This window comes from Bicyclus anynana, chromosome 12 (genome assembly GCF_947172395.1).
Source record: "Bicyclus anynana chromosome 12, ilBicAnyn1.1, whole genome shotgun sequence".
Taxonomy (NCBI): domain Eukaryota; kingdom Metazoa; phylum Arthropoda; class Insecta; order Lepidoptera; family Nymphalidae; genus Bicyclus; species Bicyclus anynana.
The window spans coordinates 4,837,172-4,853,622 of record NC_069094.1 but is presented as its reverse complement, the minus strand read 5'-3'; the positions used below and the strand labels follow the sequence as shown (position 1 = coordinate 4,853,622).

The window sequence follows — 16,451 nt, the reverse complement described above, 5'->3', positions numbered from 1 at the left end:
TTCAACGACAAGATTATTCTTATTACAATTTTTTTTAATTTTTCAGACTGCTGAAAACAAAATTATCTTCTTGAACTCTTACAAAATGAAATTGTCCATAATATTCGGTGTCCTGCACATGATCTTCGGTGTCTGCATGAGTGTCGTCAATTACAAGTGAGTGTTCATATCACCTTTATATTTGGATGGATGAAAATTAATACGAAGCGTCGCCTTTTGTATTTGACTTTCTTCTGTTTTATTTTTAACCGGCTTCAAAACTACGGTCGAATTGAGAAACCTCCTCCTTTTTTTGAAGTCGGTTAAAAAAAAGGAGAAAGTTCTCAATTCAACGCGTGTTCTTTTTTATGTTTGTTACCGCATAACTTCGTCATTTCTTAACTACTATAAAAAGTATTTTTTTGTTTGAAAGAGATCCAGATTGGGCCCATGTAATTTTCATGAAAATCGGTTCAGTAAGTAAAATTGTTAAAATGAAAATAACGAAATGGCTCGTACTGTGCGCCACAATACGGGAAATTAATACGTCACTGGCTTTGCACCGCCTTCAAAGTGATCAGAAGGCAGCACATACGATGTTATTTTTCGCTTTTTAGTTTATTTTTGTGATTTTGAAGTCGGTTAAATTTTTTTGTTAAAAAGATTTTATGCTACATTGTTGGCATTAGTATTTCGCTTCCTTATGTTTTACGAGTATAGTTTTCTGCCTTGTTTTGTGGGGTAGAAATAAAGTTAAAAAATTAAATAATAATAATATTATAAAGCAGACTCCGCCGCCGCGTTTGTATAATAATTACCGAAAACCTTCACCAATAACCACATCCAACCTATAAGCTTTTATACATTTTACAAAACTTTTCCTTGAAACTTTAAATTTTTTTTGCTTGAACAGATAAATGATAAAAAATGTCATTTTTTTTAGCTTCTTCAAGCGCCGCTACTCAATCATCCTCGAGTTTTTGCCTCAAGTCATTTTCCTGTGTCTTCTCTTCTTGTACATGGTCTTCATGATGTTCTTCAAATGGGTCGCATACAGCACACTCTCTGAGGGTGAGTAAATGACTTTATCCAACTATTGCCACTTCCATGTGAATAGGGATGATGACAGTTTTTAAATTGTATATAAATTAAGAGTATGCTAATAGTAAAGCATTTTTGTAAAAGTAACAGAATATCTGCGATCATTACTTTCGGAGCTACAGGGATTTAAAGGGTCAGATTTGCGGCGCTGCCGCGGGTCCCTGAAAAACGCTCCATACAAAATGGCACGAACTAGTGACGTCGTTGGCTCGCTGATCGTTAGATTTGTGTGGGCGTTCAAACAAAATCGCTAAAATCTTTGTTATTTGTGCGTTTATGTTTATAGTTTATTTATTGAAAAATGTCACATTTAATGTAAGGAAGTTTAAACAGTATGATTTTCTAAAAATTAATAGATTTTGAAATTTTATAATCTTATTTATTTTGCAAATATCCAGACACGAATGTATCATAAAAATCAATATATTCAAACCTTGTCATCATCTCCATTTTAGGTGAGCTATGTTTTGTACGCTTTAGGTAACAATCCGATTATACAAATACTGATAAAAGATTTTTCGGACAGTTTCGAGATCTTCAATTCAACTTATGTGTAGTCATACACCTTCATACCTTCATCATTTTCATTCATTAACAATCCATATTCGGCTCACTGCTGAGCTCGAGTCTCCACTCAGAATGAGAGGGGTTAGGCTAATAGTCCACCACGCTGGCCCAATGCTGATTGGCAGACTTCACACACGCAGAGAATTAAGAAAATTCTCAGGTATGCAGGTTTCCTCGCGATGTTTTCCTTCGCCGTTTGAGACTCGTGATATTTAATTTCTTAAAATGCACACAACTGATATATAATAGCCTACCTTACCTACGTCTAAACCCTACTCAACGTGGACGTTTGAGATTTTCAAAGAGGCATTAGAATCGTCAAAGAAAGACAGACTCCATCTCAACGTGTAATATTGGCATCTCAATGCCCTCTATCTGCTAGATGGCTTTATTACAGTTAGCCATTTCGAACATGTCCTCATGCAATAGGATTAACTCATTTATACCTATAATATGAGTTACATGAGGGGAATTTCTTATACTTTATGAGCACTGTCTCTTAACTAAAAGATTTAACATTTAGATCTAAATTCAATTGGGTATTTTCAAATCATTTTTTTCAAGATTTAAGAAAATTGGTGGGTAGGTTGAAAAGTAGTCTCATAGGCGAGCAAAATAAGGTTAAGAAACTATGTCCTAACCTAACTGCATGCTGCATGCTCTTTTTGCTGAGTTGGATCCCTTTACTGGGTTGTGCCACACATCGCAGGATATTGTTAAAGAACAAATTGTGTTGTGAGGCAAGCTATTTTCTTTCTTACTCATTACTTACAGATCCCGCCTACCGTCAGGGTTGCGCGCCATCAGTTCTCATCCTATTCATCAACATGATGCTGTTCTCGAGCACGGAGCCCGAGGACGACTGCAAGGAGTTCATGTTCGAGGGGCAGGGCACCATCCAGCGGGTCTTCGTGCTCGTCGCCCTCTGCTGCATACCGGTCATGTTGTTGGGAAAGCCGCTGTACCTACTGTCCGCTAAGAAGAAACACGTTAAGGTAAAATTTACAAGTTAGCCCTTGCCTACAATCTCTCACCTGATGGTATGTAATGAAATCGAAGATGGAAGCAGGCTAACTTGTTAGGAGGAGAATGTAATTTTACCCCTTTCGATTTGTACACGACATCGCACCGGAACGCTAAATCGCTTGGCGGTACGTCTTTGTCGGTATGTTGATTTATTCAATTAATAATTATTAACCGACTTCAAAAAAGAAGGAATTCTCAATTCGACACGTATGTTTTTTTTAATGTTTGTTACGTCTTATAGCTTCGTCATTTATTAACTAATTTTGAAAATACTTTTTTTGGTTGAAAGAGTATGCTTTCACATTGGTCCCATTTAATTTTCATGAAAATCGGTTCAGTATATTTGTGTAAAAATCAAAATAACTGAAATACGTCTTTGAAGTCAGTTCCATTATTATGTTAAAAAGATTATTAAATTCTCATAATTATTAAATGATTAACTGCCTCGTTATACCTTATTTAGCCCAAATTGATTTGGAACAGGAGTTCGGGGCTCAACTCTTAGGTAAAGCTGTGAAATACCTACTGATCTTCTTTTAGTTATAAAAATCAGTAAAAATTCTATGCGGCTTGCCGGCCTGGTGATTATGTTAAATTCATTAACGGCCATATTCAGTTAATGGTAAATACTGGGACAGACTCTGCTCTAGCTCCGAGCTCTCAGATGCACAAGTGTAAACCATCACAAACTTTCAACTTCTTTCTGAGAATTTTAACCGAAAATTTCTTAGAAGAAAAACCGCAGTATCTGAAAATATACATGCTTAAACCTTCATAATCCTTTGGCGAAAATCTCAGGAAAGTTAGTATTTTTCAAGTTTATCACGAACAAACAAAGGCGGCGGAGATATTTATTTAATACTCTCTACCCCTATGGCCATGCGACGGCGACGGAAGCTTAAAAAATGGAGTAACTTCTCCCGTTTTCTCAACATTTCCCTTCATTGCTCTGCTCCTATTGACGGTACCGTAATGAAAAGTATACTTTAACCTACCCAGGAGTATGAAGAATACTTGTACCAAGTTTTGTTAAAATCCGTCGAGTAGTATTTGTTTCTATAACAAACATACCACGCGACTGAAGCTTAAAAAATTGAGTAACTTCTCCCGTTTTCCCAACATTTCCCTTCACTGCTCTGCTCCTATTGATCGTAGCGTGATGAAAGTATACTATAACCTGCCAAGGAGTATGAAGAATAATTGTACCAAGTTTCGTTAAAATCCTTCGAGTAGTTTTTGTTTCTATATAGAACATACAGACAGACAAAAATTTCACTGATAGCATTTTTGGCATCAGTATCGACCACTGATAGTTATTTTGGCAATATATTTCATGTACAGAATTGACCTCTCTACAGACTTATTATGAGTATAGATGTTATAAATATCCCAAAAATTCATAATTTTAGCCTGAGCAATCTAACGGTAACGTGAACCAGGGTATTGAGCTGCAAGAACAGACCGACATCTCGGAGGTGCAGCCCAAGCCGCAGGCCAAGTCGTCGGGCGGTCACGACCACGACGACGAGCCGTTCAGCGAGATCATGATCCACCAGGGGATCCACACCATAGAGTACGTGCTCAGCACCATCTCCCACACCGCCTCATACCTCCGGCTGTGGGCCCTGTCTCTTGCTCACGCAGGTAATTATTGCCTTAACTTATACTAATATTATAGCCATAATCTAATATTATAGAGCTTAAATAGTTTGTTTGCTACGCGCTACTCTTAAGAACTACTGCTTCGAATTTAAAATATAATAAATAATTTGGTCCATTTATCGAGGAGGATTGGTCTACATCACGCTACGTCTGATAATTGCGGAGAGTCAAGGAAAAATGCGGCATAAAAAAGGATAAGGCATAAAGGCAAAAATATTCCTTTTGAGAGCTTCCGTTGGATGCACAGCGTAAACGGTGAACGGTACGCAAAAATCATGTATGACTAAATGTTATTCTTTAAGTCATCAATGATTTTTCAATCTGCTCGAATCGATTCTAATTCCTCCAGGTCGTTTGGTAATCCAACCGACCTGTAGGAATAGTAACCATATGTGTTGTGGTTTAAGATTTTGTATTAAACAAGTCAATAATTAAAAAATTAAAAAAAAACCCGACTGCCTAACCTGCTCGCACCCATAGTCAACCGCCTCGCGTATTTTGAATAGACAATTAATAAATTAAAAAAACGTTTTTCTAACTGTGGTTTTTTTTTTAAATATGGTGATGATATACCATTTTAAAATCCTCATGATGAGCCCTTAAATTTGATAACCTTATTAAATCCGAAAAAAGGTCTTTTTAACCACGAGTCTCCAGCGTCTCAAAGTCCCCGTGTTGGCTTTTTAATTTTTTTAATTTCACCTATCTAAGAACACTCGGATCATTAAGACGAATCTAACGATATCTTAATTAAGTACATCCGTGGAAGATATGAGGTAATAAAAAATATTATATACATTCATGTTTGAATGTATGTAATATTTTTTACATAGGTACCTACCTACATACAAGATACGCGCGAAAAACAGTCTTCAACTTCTCGCAGTCGGGTAATAATTAAATTACCAAATGGAAGTAGAATACAATGTATTACATTTTATTTGTTACCATTCCACAGAGTTATCAGAGGTGCTGTGGAACATGGTGCTAACGTTCGGTCTGAAGGACCACAACTACATCGGCGCCATCAAGCTGTACGTGGCGTTCTTCTTCTGGGCGTTCTTCACGCTCGCCATCCTCGTCATGATGGAGGGGCTTTCTGCGTTCTTGCATACATTGCGTTTGCATTGGTAAGCACATACTATATTTCTTTAATTTAATGATAAGTTGTAGACCTAACACGTGCGTCATGTATCTCGTGAAGACAAATCGAGTAATTTGAAGATTTAGAATTTTATACCTATTCGTTATTATTTAATCTTTAATGCGATAACTACTGGTGGGAGGCTTCGGACGTGGCTAGTTACCACCCTACCGACAAAGACGTGCCGCTAAGCAATTTAGCGTTCCGGTACGATGTCGTGTAGAAACCGGAAGGAGTGTGGATTTCATTCTACTCCTAACAAGTTAGCCCGCTTCTATCTTAGATTGCATCATCACTTAGGTACCATCAGGTGAGATTGTAGTCAAGGGCTAACCTGTAGAGAATAAAATAGACCTCCTTAATCCGGCCCTATCGCAAAACCGGATTTGCGGACGTCTACTAACTATAAACTATCTTCCTGCCAAATTTCGTCTTTCTACATCAAGCGGTTTACGAGATTTGATGACCCTTCGCTTTTATATATTTAGATTTCACTAAAAATATTTTTTTATATTTTTGCAGGGTGGAATTCATGAGTAAATTCTACGCTGGTCTGGGCTACATATTCCAGCCATTCTGCTTCAAGACGATCCTCGAACAAGAGGATGAAGAATAAATGTATTATTTAATTGTTATAAACTTTCTAAACAAATGTTACGTAGGTTGCAACAGTATTGGCATAAATTTATATGCAAATAGGTGCGAAGGTCACAATGCATAGATGATAAATAAAAAAATATTTGCGCATGTTTTTGTGTGTTTTATTTTTCACCTCGCTAAATATATAGTACAGTGGTATATTAAAATTAAGTAAATTAGGACAATTCTGCTTTTATATTCGAGTTATTAGAAGCTATTCCTTCCCGTATTTACAAAAATTACATTACTTTTTCTATAAACACGTCTAATGACAAAAATGTTATGAAAACTTTGTCTTAAATGCAACTGTCAAAGACAAATGTCAAAAAAATAGAACAAAATACTGTTATACACAGTAATAATAATTTACAATATAAAACCACACCATTAAATACATAAAATTGTTCTGTATTGGAATCAAGTAAACATATAAATTCTTGTTCTTGTTAACAACGTTTACTTAAATTTCTCAAATATAACCTACATACAAGTGTATCATGAAAAATAATCGATAGAAGAAACCTTTTAGCTGGCCAAAGAAAAAAATCCGAAAAGTATCTACCCTCTTTATTATAAGGACAAAGTCCTATGTCCTCAAATTAGACTTAGCTTTTTCCAATATCTCCTTCTTAAGTTTGGGATATTCCGGGCGAATCTTCAAGATGTGTCGACTGACGACTATGCACTCTGGATACTTCTTCAGCTTCAGGTACGCGTAGGCGAGCTTGTAGCCGATGGCTAGGTCGCTTTTGCCCGTGTGTACCCAAGCGTTGTCGTAATTGTGCGCAGCGCTTTTGTAATTCTGATCTTTTTCTGATAGAAAACCTGAAAAATCATTACATATTATAAAGTAGCAATCTCCCTTCAAGTAATCTATACTATTATTATAAAGCTGAAGAGTTTGTTTGTTTGATTGAACTCGCTAATCTCAGATTTTTCAAATCGAACCCGTAGTTCCCGAGTTTAACGCGTTTAATAAAAAAACAAACAAACTCTTCAACTTTATAATATTAGTATAGATTAAAGAATTTATGAAAAAAAGGTACCGGTCGACATTTGTATTTCTCTTTTCCGAGAGATGTCTTGCGCATCTTAGGGCTACTAAACTATATTTACGACCTTCTATATTTTGATAAAAATTCTATATTTTGTTGGACATCTGTTTCTAAATTTCTAAATAGTGCTCTATAAAAAGAGAAGAAATCAAAAGACATTTGTGTAAATAAATCTTATGTAATATACTTAATCGAGTTAGCTAATCAAAGTAGGTACTCGTAAAACTCAACCAGGCTTTTGATGGTAGATAAGAAAAAATTTGGCTTAATTTTTCTTTTTTTTATAACCCACCCCTTTTCCGGGCAATGATCTCCCCCAAACTCTTCTATAGTTTTGGATTCTTGTATAGATTTGGAAAGTGTAAATTAGTTCAATAGTGAATAGCAATTTTTAGCATATTTAAGTGGATATTAATCATACTCAAAGAACAAGAAATGATGAAAAACTTACCCAAATATTGATATGCAGCTGCACAAGAACTGTTATGGTTGAGGATTTTTGTGAGAATTTCTTTCGCAGCTTCCGTACGTCCAGAGCTTATCTGATTATCTGCTACTTCTAACCAACACCTTGAACAATTTATTATATTAACAGTTACAAACAATGGACTTATAGCAAAAAGCTTAAACAAGTAAACCTTAAATCTTTTCCTAGAAGATTAAATGTGGATTGATCCTGATCCAGAAGGATTCTTATTTCTCTGACTATCGTATATTCGAAGCCTGATGCTCTGAAGCTTAGATATAAAATTGGTGGTAGGTATTATTAAAAATAAAATGGACATATGAGTAAACTAATTATGAAAATATAATTGTACGATATTTAGTTACCTCTCTAAACCATCGGCTTTTTCTGGCGTCCAAGGAATTGACGATATGGCCCTTTTGAGTATATTCTTAGCTCGAGTTGGCTGTTTTACAATGTTGTACCTTAAAAATAAAGTAAATCTTAATCCCAACAAGAAGCACTCGCCAACCAAAAATGATAATGACATTTTGTAACAAGAAGGTATGTTTACGGTGTCTTTGCAGTTTAGATAAACATTAATAAAAGCGGTCCCTCAGAGAACTTGAAAATTTAAAAAAAATTAGTTTATCTTAACTACCTTATTAAGACACCCATTCGTCAAAGTCTAGGGCTCTGCTCGGAGTTTTTATCTCGAAATGTATCCAGCACCCGCTCGGTGAATCCATGGAATGCTAAGGTAGTCCCTCTTTCGAGAAATAATATGATTTATCTTGAATAATACTTACGCGTTAGCAATTGCAAGAATAAGGTAAGGATCGTCCTGATAGCCATCTTCCGTGGCCAACGGCAGGATCTCTTGTAGAACTTTATCTGCCTGAGATTTGTGCTTATTCGCCAGTTGTAGAAGTGCTTGTAATGCATTACGGTCTGTGTGCGCTACTTCTGCTAGAAGCTTTTCAGCCGTTCTTAGAGCTAGAAGACGTGTGTCACTGAAAATTGTATATGCTTTAAATAAAAATATGCCTACGGTAATAAGCGATTTTAACGCCAGATTTTGTTCTGTGATTTCTTGAAAAATTCGTTTAAGTATGCAAAATGGGAAACGGTCGAACGGGACCGAATACGAGTTTTTAAGAATTGATGTATTTTTAATAAACTGCTTTATCATGTTTTTCTGATTTTAATTGTTAAATAAATAATGCGTATTTAGACAAATTGGGTCAAAATCCTTATACACATAATCCCTTAATCAGGATTTTGACCAAATTCGTCTGAATACACAGTATTTCACCATTCAAATCAGAAAAATATTCTGTTTCAACACCAGCAACGAACGATAAGTCCTGCAGATCAGAACATAACCACGTTGTTTGACGGTAGTACTTCTCCACAAAAAACTTAAGCTGATAAGTCTGCTACTACTAAATATGTATTAAATCCTTATATGTTTATTAAATTCTTGCAAATCTCTAAGTTCAATATCTCATACAGTAAGGCATCACATACGAGTCGTCGCCAGCAGTGAGGCTGTCCTGCAAGGCGTCAGGCGCGTGCTGCGACAGACACAGCAGCACCATGCGCTTGGCGGCGGCCTGTCCCCAGCGCGGCGAGCGGCGCGCGTGGTTCAGCTGACGGAGCGCCGCGTTCATCTTGCCCTGGTACATGGAGTGCAGGCCCGAGCAGTATGCGTAGCCTGCCAAAATATCGCATGCTAGTGTAGTATCAACACAATCAATCGCTTAACTTGATCGGATCCGTTTGAAAGAAAATTCATCAATCAGCCTGCCTGATAAATTTTGGGAAGGCGATTAATCTCATCTTGAAACGAACCATCTGCATAGGAGATATTTGAGACGCAAGGACGTTTACTATTTATTCCTTTAGTGTTCAGAAATATCAGACTAAGAGCTTTAGATGCTTTCTGGTATTTTTTTTCACAGGTATTTATGGTTACCAACACAACCAACTTCCTGACAGAAGAGTTACTAAAATTTTTAAAAAACGTAAACCTTTTCTGTTTTAATGAAACCAGGACTTAAGAACATGAATATCCGTAGATTAACAATCCAGGCAGATAACAAAATAGTGTGATGAACTTACCAGGATCATCTTGACTATCCAAAGCATTCTTGGCAGTTTCCAGTGTTTGCTCCACTTCACTAAGCTTGCCTCGTCTCCACTGCACTTCGATGAGCTGCGCCAGAGCTTCCCAGCTAGTTGCCTTCACTGACAGTATCTGTTCCAAATGACGTTGGGCTGTCTCAAAATCCACCTGCGCACACAACTAAATTGTTAACTTCACGAACTGAAATTCCTTTAATAAATTAGGGATGAAAATGAAATCTATATGATATTAAGAAGCTGGTCTGATAAATAAATGGGTTCTTTAGGTTGGGTTACAAGATAAACAAAAACAAAAAAATAGCTCATATATTTTGGCAATCTTTCTGGTAAATACATGTTAGAACATTTATAATACATATAAATCCTTGTTTTTTTTTAATAAATGTATTACTTATTTGAAAAGACATTTTATTGCCAAACATTACAAGTCTTTAAATTCAATATGGCGGTCAGCAACGACGTCCACAAGCTAGGCACAATATGTACAAATCATGCAAATTGGAAAATTCCTTCTCGAATACTGGTTCATAATTAATCTTCAAGGTATGCGGTGGATTTTTGCATCTATGAAGTGCACGCCACTGACGATCAGCAGTTTAAGGACACAATAAATTCCTTTTACTTTACCTTACGAAAAGCCAAATCTGCCATCATAACTGCTGCCGATTCGTTGTTGGGGTCTGCGTTCAAAAGCACGGCACACGTTTCTTCGCATCGTTCTGGATTATTCATCTGAAATTGGATTTTTATTCACATAAATACTAACTGGCTTATACTGGCTTATTCTTTTTCAGAGATTAGACACGTTGTTTGAATATTTTACCTGAGCATATAGTTTAGCTAACGCTAATAAAGTTGCGGGATCTCTCGGACAATGTATCAACGCCTCAGTATACAAATTAGCAGCCACAGCAGGTTCCTTGACAGACTTGACTTTAGCTAGAGAGCGAAGTATAGACGACAACTGCTTCTTCTCTTCTTCTAAATCTCCCCTCGAGTCTATCTCAACTCTTTTAAGCACTGCCATTTGTAAATCTTTCGCTTCTGTTAAAATGAGATTCGTGTTTCCTGCTGCAGGATTCTTTAGGTCTCTTGTTCTAGCTTGTGTAAGTAGAAATCGTATGCGTCTTTTGAATGTTGGCACATCTTTCTCTTTGTTATACAACTGATTTAATTCGGAGGATATATTCGAGTCTACTTTGTCGTATTGTTTGAGCTGAAAGAAATGTACAATTCAAACAAACTTTTTGACCTCTCTATCACAATAGATAATGCTTTGGTTTACGACAGAGATTCTTGGGTCAATTCCTGGTCGATTCCTTGCTCAGGACTACATATTTTCTGAAATACCTCAGATCTGGATTGGCCCATCAAACGCTGTTGGAGCATTTTCATGGGGTAGTCTGCAAATCCCTTCTCTTACAAAGAGAGACGAACTGATCTCACAGTGGGCCTTTAACAATAGTCTGATAATGATGATGATAACTTTAAAACCAGAACACAGGGATGCTTAAGTTGAAGCTTTACGGCTAAGTAAGCATAGCATAGTACTTCTCCAATCGAGCTCTGGCATAAATAACCTTACAACTACTAAATGACTAGGTTACCTTAATGAGAAGTTCTAAATATTCAAATTTTAGTTCATCATCATTCAACAATCTGATAGCATTTTCATAATGTTGCATTGCTTTGTCGTATTCATGCATTTTGACTAAAGCTAGCCCCAGCTTCTTGACCAACTGAATATCTTTGGGATTTCCTTTCAGTGCTGTTTCATACGATTCTGCTGCTTGAATTGGTTCTGAAATAGTAAAAGTAAAATTTTGTGAACATTTAAAAATTTATTTAATGTGTTCTTTTCTTTCTTAATGTTCTGCTTAAGTAGATTTAATACGGAAATTAAGTTTATTGTTTTCTCTGGACCAAGGTAGAATACAGAAAGATCAAAGCATATTATTATACATGTATGGAGTGGGTTAAAGATAACCCTGGCTGAGTTTGTTGTGGGCTCTTCTCGGATCAAGGCGCGTTTGGGACCCTCGTAACTTTAGTTTTAAGTTTTCGACTAATAATTATCACCATTAACTTTTGATACAAACGCGCTAACCTTGATATACAAAACAGTACAGATAATGAGCATTCCGTATTAATACAAACCATGAATTGACATAAAAGCATCACCCATCATGGTATGAGCATCTGCCATTGGATGATTATTCACAATATCTTTATAGCACGAAGTGAACATGGCTCGATCATTCTTTTCTTTCAGATAAATATGCGCCATTTTAGTGTGGGCTTGGAAATAATATGGCTGTCCCGGTTTCACTTCATTTAGAATTTCTATTGCATTATCAACATCGCCTTTATTTAGAGCTAAATCGGCCCGTGCTATAAGCAAGCGGCTCTCTTCAGATGTGTAAGATATTTCTTGAATGGCTTCCTACAATGAATCAAAAACAAAATTAATACTAACAAAGTAAAATTCATAAATACTTGTAAAAGTTATATTATCATTAAGTATAGAGACAATTTGTAAAGACTTTATTATACTTACTTGCATAGTTTTTCCTGCTTCACCAAACTGCCCCAATGTTGTTTGTAGTTCAATAATTTGTAAATATAACGTAGCTTTATCTATTATATTCAGATCTGACTCTTGTTGCCTACTTACATTGTTCTTGCTTGTAAGTATTTGAAGACTTGTAACAAAACTGGCTAGTGCATCCTGGATTTGATTCATGTTTTTCAAAATTATCCCATTTAGGAAATGATACATAACACTATCTCGTATTTTAAAATTGTAACTCAGACACATTTCCAACGTTTGCGTCGCTTTTGAAAATGCGCCTTGTTGAATGTATATCTGGGCTAATAGAACTTGACTTCCCGCATGTGTGTTATCAAGATCCCCTATCTGTCGAGCTATTGCCTGAGCTTTAGTTGCATAGCCAAATAGAAACTTTAGCTTTGCTAATTCATATAAAGCGGTTATCAAACCTGGACACGCTTTACATATTGTGTCCAATAGTCTAAAACAGCTCGCCACTGAAGTATTCTTTTCTTCTTGAGTGTATAAGATATATCCAACAATGACAAAAGGTTTCTTAGGTAAATGTTTCTTGTACTCTTTGTATACCTCCAACAAAAAATCTGGGTCTAGTCTTTTTATGTATGACAAACTATATGGATAGCGAGAGGCTGCTGATATTTGGGTATCAATTGCGTTATTGAGAAATGTTACAGCATTAGAATTCTTACTGTTTAATTGCGCCGATAATAGATAAAGAATTGGAAACTTTTGTGTTCCTTGCATTTCAAACAATAATTCAACTTGCTGTGCAATCTGATCTGTCGGTCCATTTTCAAACATTTGACAAAGAGTCAATCCACACAAAGCTGTTATAGAATTACTGTCCACTTTGCTGGCAGCTTTGAAAAAACTCAATGAATCTTTGTATTTTCCCTGTAGAATACACTGATAACCAACTTCACTTAAATAATCAACATTATTTGAATACATTTCTGATGCATACTGTGCAAATTTGAATACTTGCGAGAGTACTGCACTAGATCTTCCAGAAATTTTGGAAAAAATTTGGGCTGTGTTATAAAATTGATAACCATTGTTTGGTTCCTCATTCTCTAATACAGTAAAAAAAGTATTCAGTTGATCAACTGCTTCAATGTAGTCTGAATGTTTACAGAGTGCAACGAATATTCGTACTTTTAAAGCTTCTAAGTTAGTAGGTTCTAAGGAAAGCACTCTCTCTAAGGAATCATGTACAGCATCCCATCGTAAAGCTGCAAATTCATTTTTCAACTTTTCTGTTATGGGAACAATTTGACCAGGATAATTTACTATAAGTTTATCTAACAATGAATTACAAGCATTGTAGTCTTTGGTGAAGTATCTATACTTTGCCAAACCCAACATGGCTTCAATATGTCGATCACTTTTTTGTAGAGCCAACTCAAAACAATCCAGAATTGAAGTTTGTACTTCACCAACATTCATATACATATCATTGTAGCCTTTTAACACTATAGCCTCTAAATTATTAGGATCTTTACGCAATGACTTGTTGACATATTCAGAAGCTTTTTCATACTTTTCTGCCAGTGACAAGAACATACCAGCATAATAGAAAGAAGACGTGTTAGCTTGCTTCTTTTCTTCTTTTAATTTAGATTCCAAGTTATACAATTCATCTCTTTCATAGCTATTTAATAGTTTATGACCATAAATAAGTGCCATTAAAATGGCAAATTGTATGTTTCTCTCTGATTGCAAAGGCAACAAATCATTTATACCTTTTTGCACCTGACCTTCTAGTAAATTTGCTAAGCCATGAAAAAATAGAAATTCTGTAGTGTCAGTAAATTTTTTTGCAGCTTCCTGACATATTTTTTTAGATTTTTCATAACATTTTTCTCGTAAATAATAATGTACATTACATCTATACCACATAAGATCCATTTTTAACTAATCCAAGATTAATTTTACTTGAAGTTTCTTGAATTTATTTAAGTTATCTTGATAATATTTAGCAAGATAATGGCATTTGCATATCACATCCAAGCTGTTATCCAATGCATAAGTAAAAGCATGCTGTAAAAAATACATAATGTTGTGTTAATCTCAGTTCTTAAACAAAAAATAAGATTATTTAAAAAAATATTGAAAAAGAGAAGTCTTTGTAAGATACTGATTAATGATTTTTTCAGTTAAAGACTTCATTGAAGACATATTATAAAACTGTTGAAAACATAAAGGGTAGCAGTGGAGAAGGATGCAATTCTGACGAAGGTAAGCCGTCCCAAAGAAAAAGTAATTCATACTGCTTGATACACACTCTGGTTTCTCATACATCCATACATATATTATGGAGTTTAAAAAGGTAACCCGGCGCGAATTGGCCTGTATGGACTCTTCGCCGCTGAAATACTAAGGTATTACTGACCTCTGCTAGTAATTTTCCAACACCTTTCCCTTGAAACTCAGTTGGTACATTTGTGTGGAGGTAACTTATTATCTTGCCTTGCTTATCATAGTCTATGGTAGCTTCTGCTGTAAGAAATACAATAAATAACTCAATTTCAATTCTTTAGTAAGGTCCCCGATATATGGCTCCGCAGATAATCATTCCCATTTTTTTGAACATCCTGTTCTTTACATCTTTACATTACAATTTATAAAAATTGACAAACTGTAGGTTTAATATTTTAATATACTTCATGTCTTAATTATAATATACCTATCTGATTAACCTTATATAGAGACCTATTCAGATTAAGAGTTATTCAGATATTAATAGCTATGCTTAGTTTACGGCATTGTTGAATATTCTTCCAAGGAAATTAAAATTGAGGTCTATATTATATTTATTGAATTTTTATAAAACATCATTTGTAATTTTGTAGTGCAACTTTACTGCAGCAGGTTCAGGGTAGGTGCATGTTAAGATGGTAGAATCTACTTTGGCTCTTGTAAAAGATATGTATGCTTAGATGAGGGACCTAAAGAAGATGAAAGAAGAGAGAAAAATGAAATAAGGCATGGGTGAGTGGAAATAATGGAAAAGGAGAGACCAAATTTAGGACACTCTCAATAATGGCCATGTCAAGAATCATCTCAGAAAGGATTGAAGATATGCAAAAGACATAGTGGAAAGATGTTGTCTCTACCTACCCCTACGGGAATGACCACTGATATTATATTTATCTACCTATGGATACTAATTTGGCTGGTGGGAGGCTTTGGCCGTGGCTAGTTACCACCCTACCGACAAAGACGTACCGCCAAGCGATTTAGCGTTCCGGTACTATGTCGTGTAGAAACCGAAAGGAGTGTGGATTTTCATCCTCCTCCTAACAAGTTAGCTCGCTTCCATCTTAGATTTCCTCATCACTTCCCATCAGGTGAGATTGTAGTCAAGGGCTAACTTGTAAAGAATATAAAAAAGAAATCATTTACATAACTACATTTTGTAGGTATATTATTTCTGGTTTCAAGTGTGTATTAACACTAAGTACCTATGTTATATGTTAGTCTTAATATAAAATAATTGGATTATAAAAACCTGTTTGCGTACCGCTTTGCAGAGTCACAACGAACTGTTGCCTAGCAACATTGTTGACAACCTTCAACGCTTGCGTGGAGAAGGCCCTTAGCCGTGTTGTCATCCCAGACATGGATATGATATGCGATAGAATTTGAAACGCTTTAAATTTTAAATTTATAAGTACTGCGCCGAAACTATTAAATATTATATTTATAGAAGTTAGGTATATTCCCAGGGGTTATCTCTCTTATCAGTTTGACATTGACATTGACAATAACAATCGACAATTTTTTTATTTTTATCTGCTAGTGCTACTATGCTACTACGGCTCTGAGTTCTGGCGTTGATGCGTTCGGATTAACATAGTTTCACAGACACAGAGAGCTATAGCTACGTTCCACTTAGCGATCCTAACTATTATGCTGACAACTGCAGTTTTTTCCGTTACATTTCCTTGCGATCGTTGCAATCATATAAACTGAAGTGGAGTTGATTATTAACGAGCGCTTTGAGCGTTGATGTAAAGTAAAGTGTATAAAAAGATCTTAAGACGCATTTTAAAACTATTTTTAATAAAAAAATACCGTTAAACATTGATCAAAAATATTCTTTATTATGTG

The 16,451-nt window shown here is 35.6% G+C and overlaps 2 protein-coding genes across 8 annotated transcripts in view; one reads left to right on the top strand and one right to left on the bottom strand.

The window, feature by feature from the left end:
• Nucleotides 1-6,230, top strand: part of LOC112048512 (V-type proton ATPase 116 kDa subunit a 1) — a 39,962-nt gene extending 33,732 nt beyond the window's left edge. For 3 of the 4 annotated variants that reach the window (XM_052884773.1, XM_024086049.2, XM_052884772.1), the window contains exons 10-15: nt 47-156; nt 923-1,050; nt 2,422-2,642; nt 4,083-4,317; nt 5,294-5,465; nt 6,002-6,230. In XM_052884773.1, the coding sequence (XP_052740733.1) occupies nt 47-156; nt 923-1,050; nt 2,422-2,642; nt 4,083-4,317; nt 5,294-5,465; nt 6,002-6,095 (960 nt within the window). In that variant the 3' untranslated portion in view covers nt 6,096-6,230. The remainder of the gene's footprint in view (nt 1-46; nt 157-922; nt 1,051-2,421; nt 2,643-4,082; nt 4,318-5,293; nt 5,466-6,001) is intronic. The other variant, XM_052884774.1, reaches the window with a different exon arrangement.
• On the bottom strand, nt 6,225-16,098 carry LOC112048511 (tetratricopeptide repeat protein 21B). Of its 4 annotated transcripts, none has more exons than XM_024086045.2 (13): nt 15,850-16,098; nt 14,731-14,837; nt 12,324-14,378; nt 11,924-12,209; nt 11,374-11,567; nt 10,590-10,982; nt 10,394-10,498; nt 9,743-9,914; nt 9,149-9,335; nt 8,428-8,631; nt 8,005-8,103; nt 7,625-7,743; nt 6,225-6,943 (listed from the first exon to the last, which is right to left on the bottom strand). In XM_024086045.2, the coding sequence occupies exons 3-13, from the start codon at nt 14,244-14,246 to the stop codon at nt 6,705-6,707; spliced, it is 3,921 nt and encodes a 1,306-aa protein (XP_023941813.1). In that variant the 5' UTR covers nt 14,247-14,378; nt 14,731-14,837; nt 15,850-16,098; the 3' UTR covers nt 6,225-6,704. The 4 variants fall into 4 exon arrangements, with proteins under 4 accessions (XP_023941813.1, XP_023941815.1, XP_023941814.1 ...); XM_024086047.2 differs by having other exon boundaries at nt 14,731-14,834; XM_024086046.2 differs by having other exon boundaries at nt 15,862-16,098.
• Nucleotides 16,099-16,451: the final 353 nt, after the last annotated feature.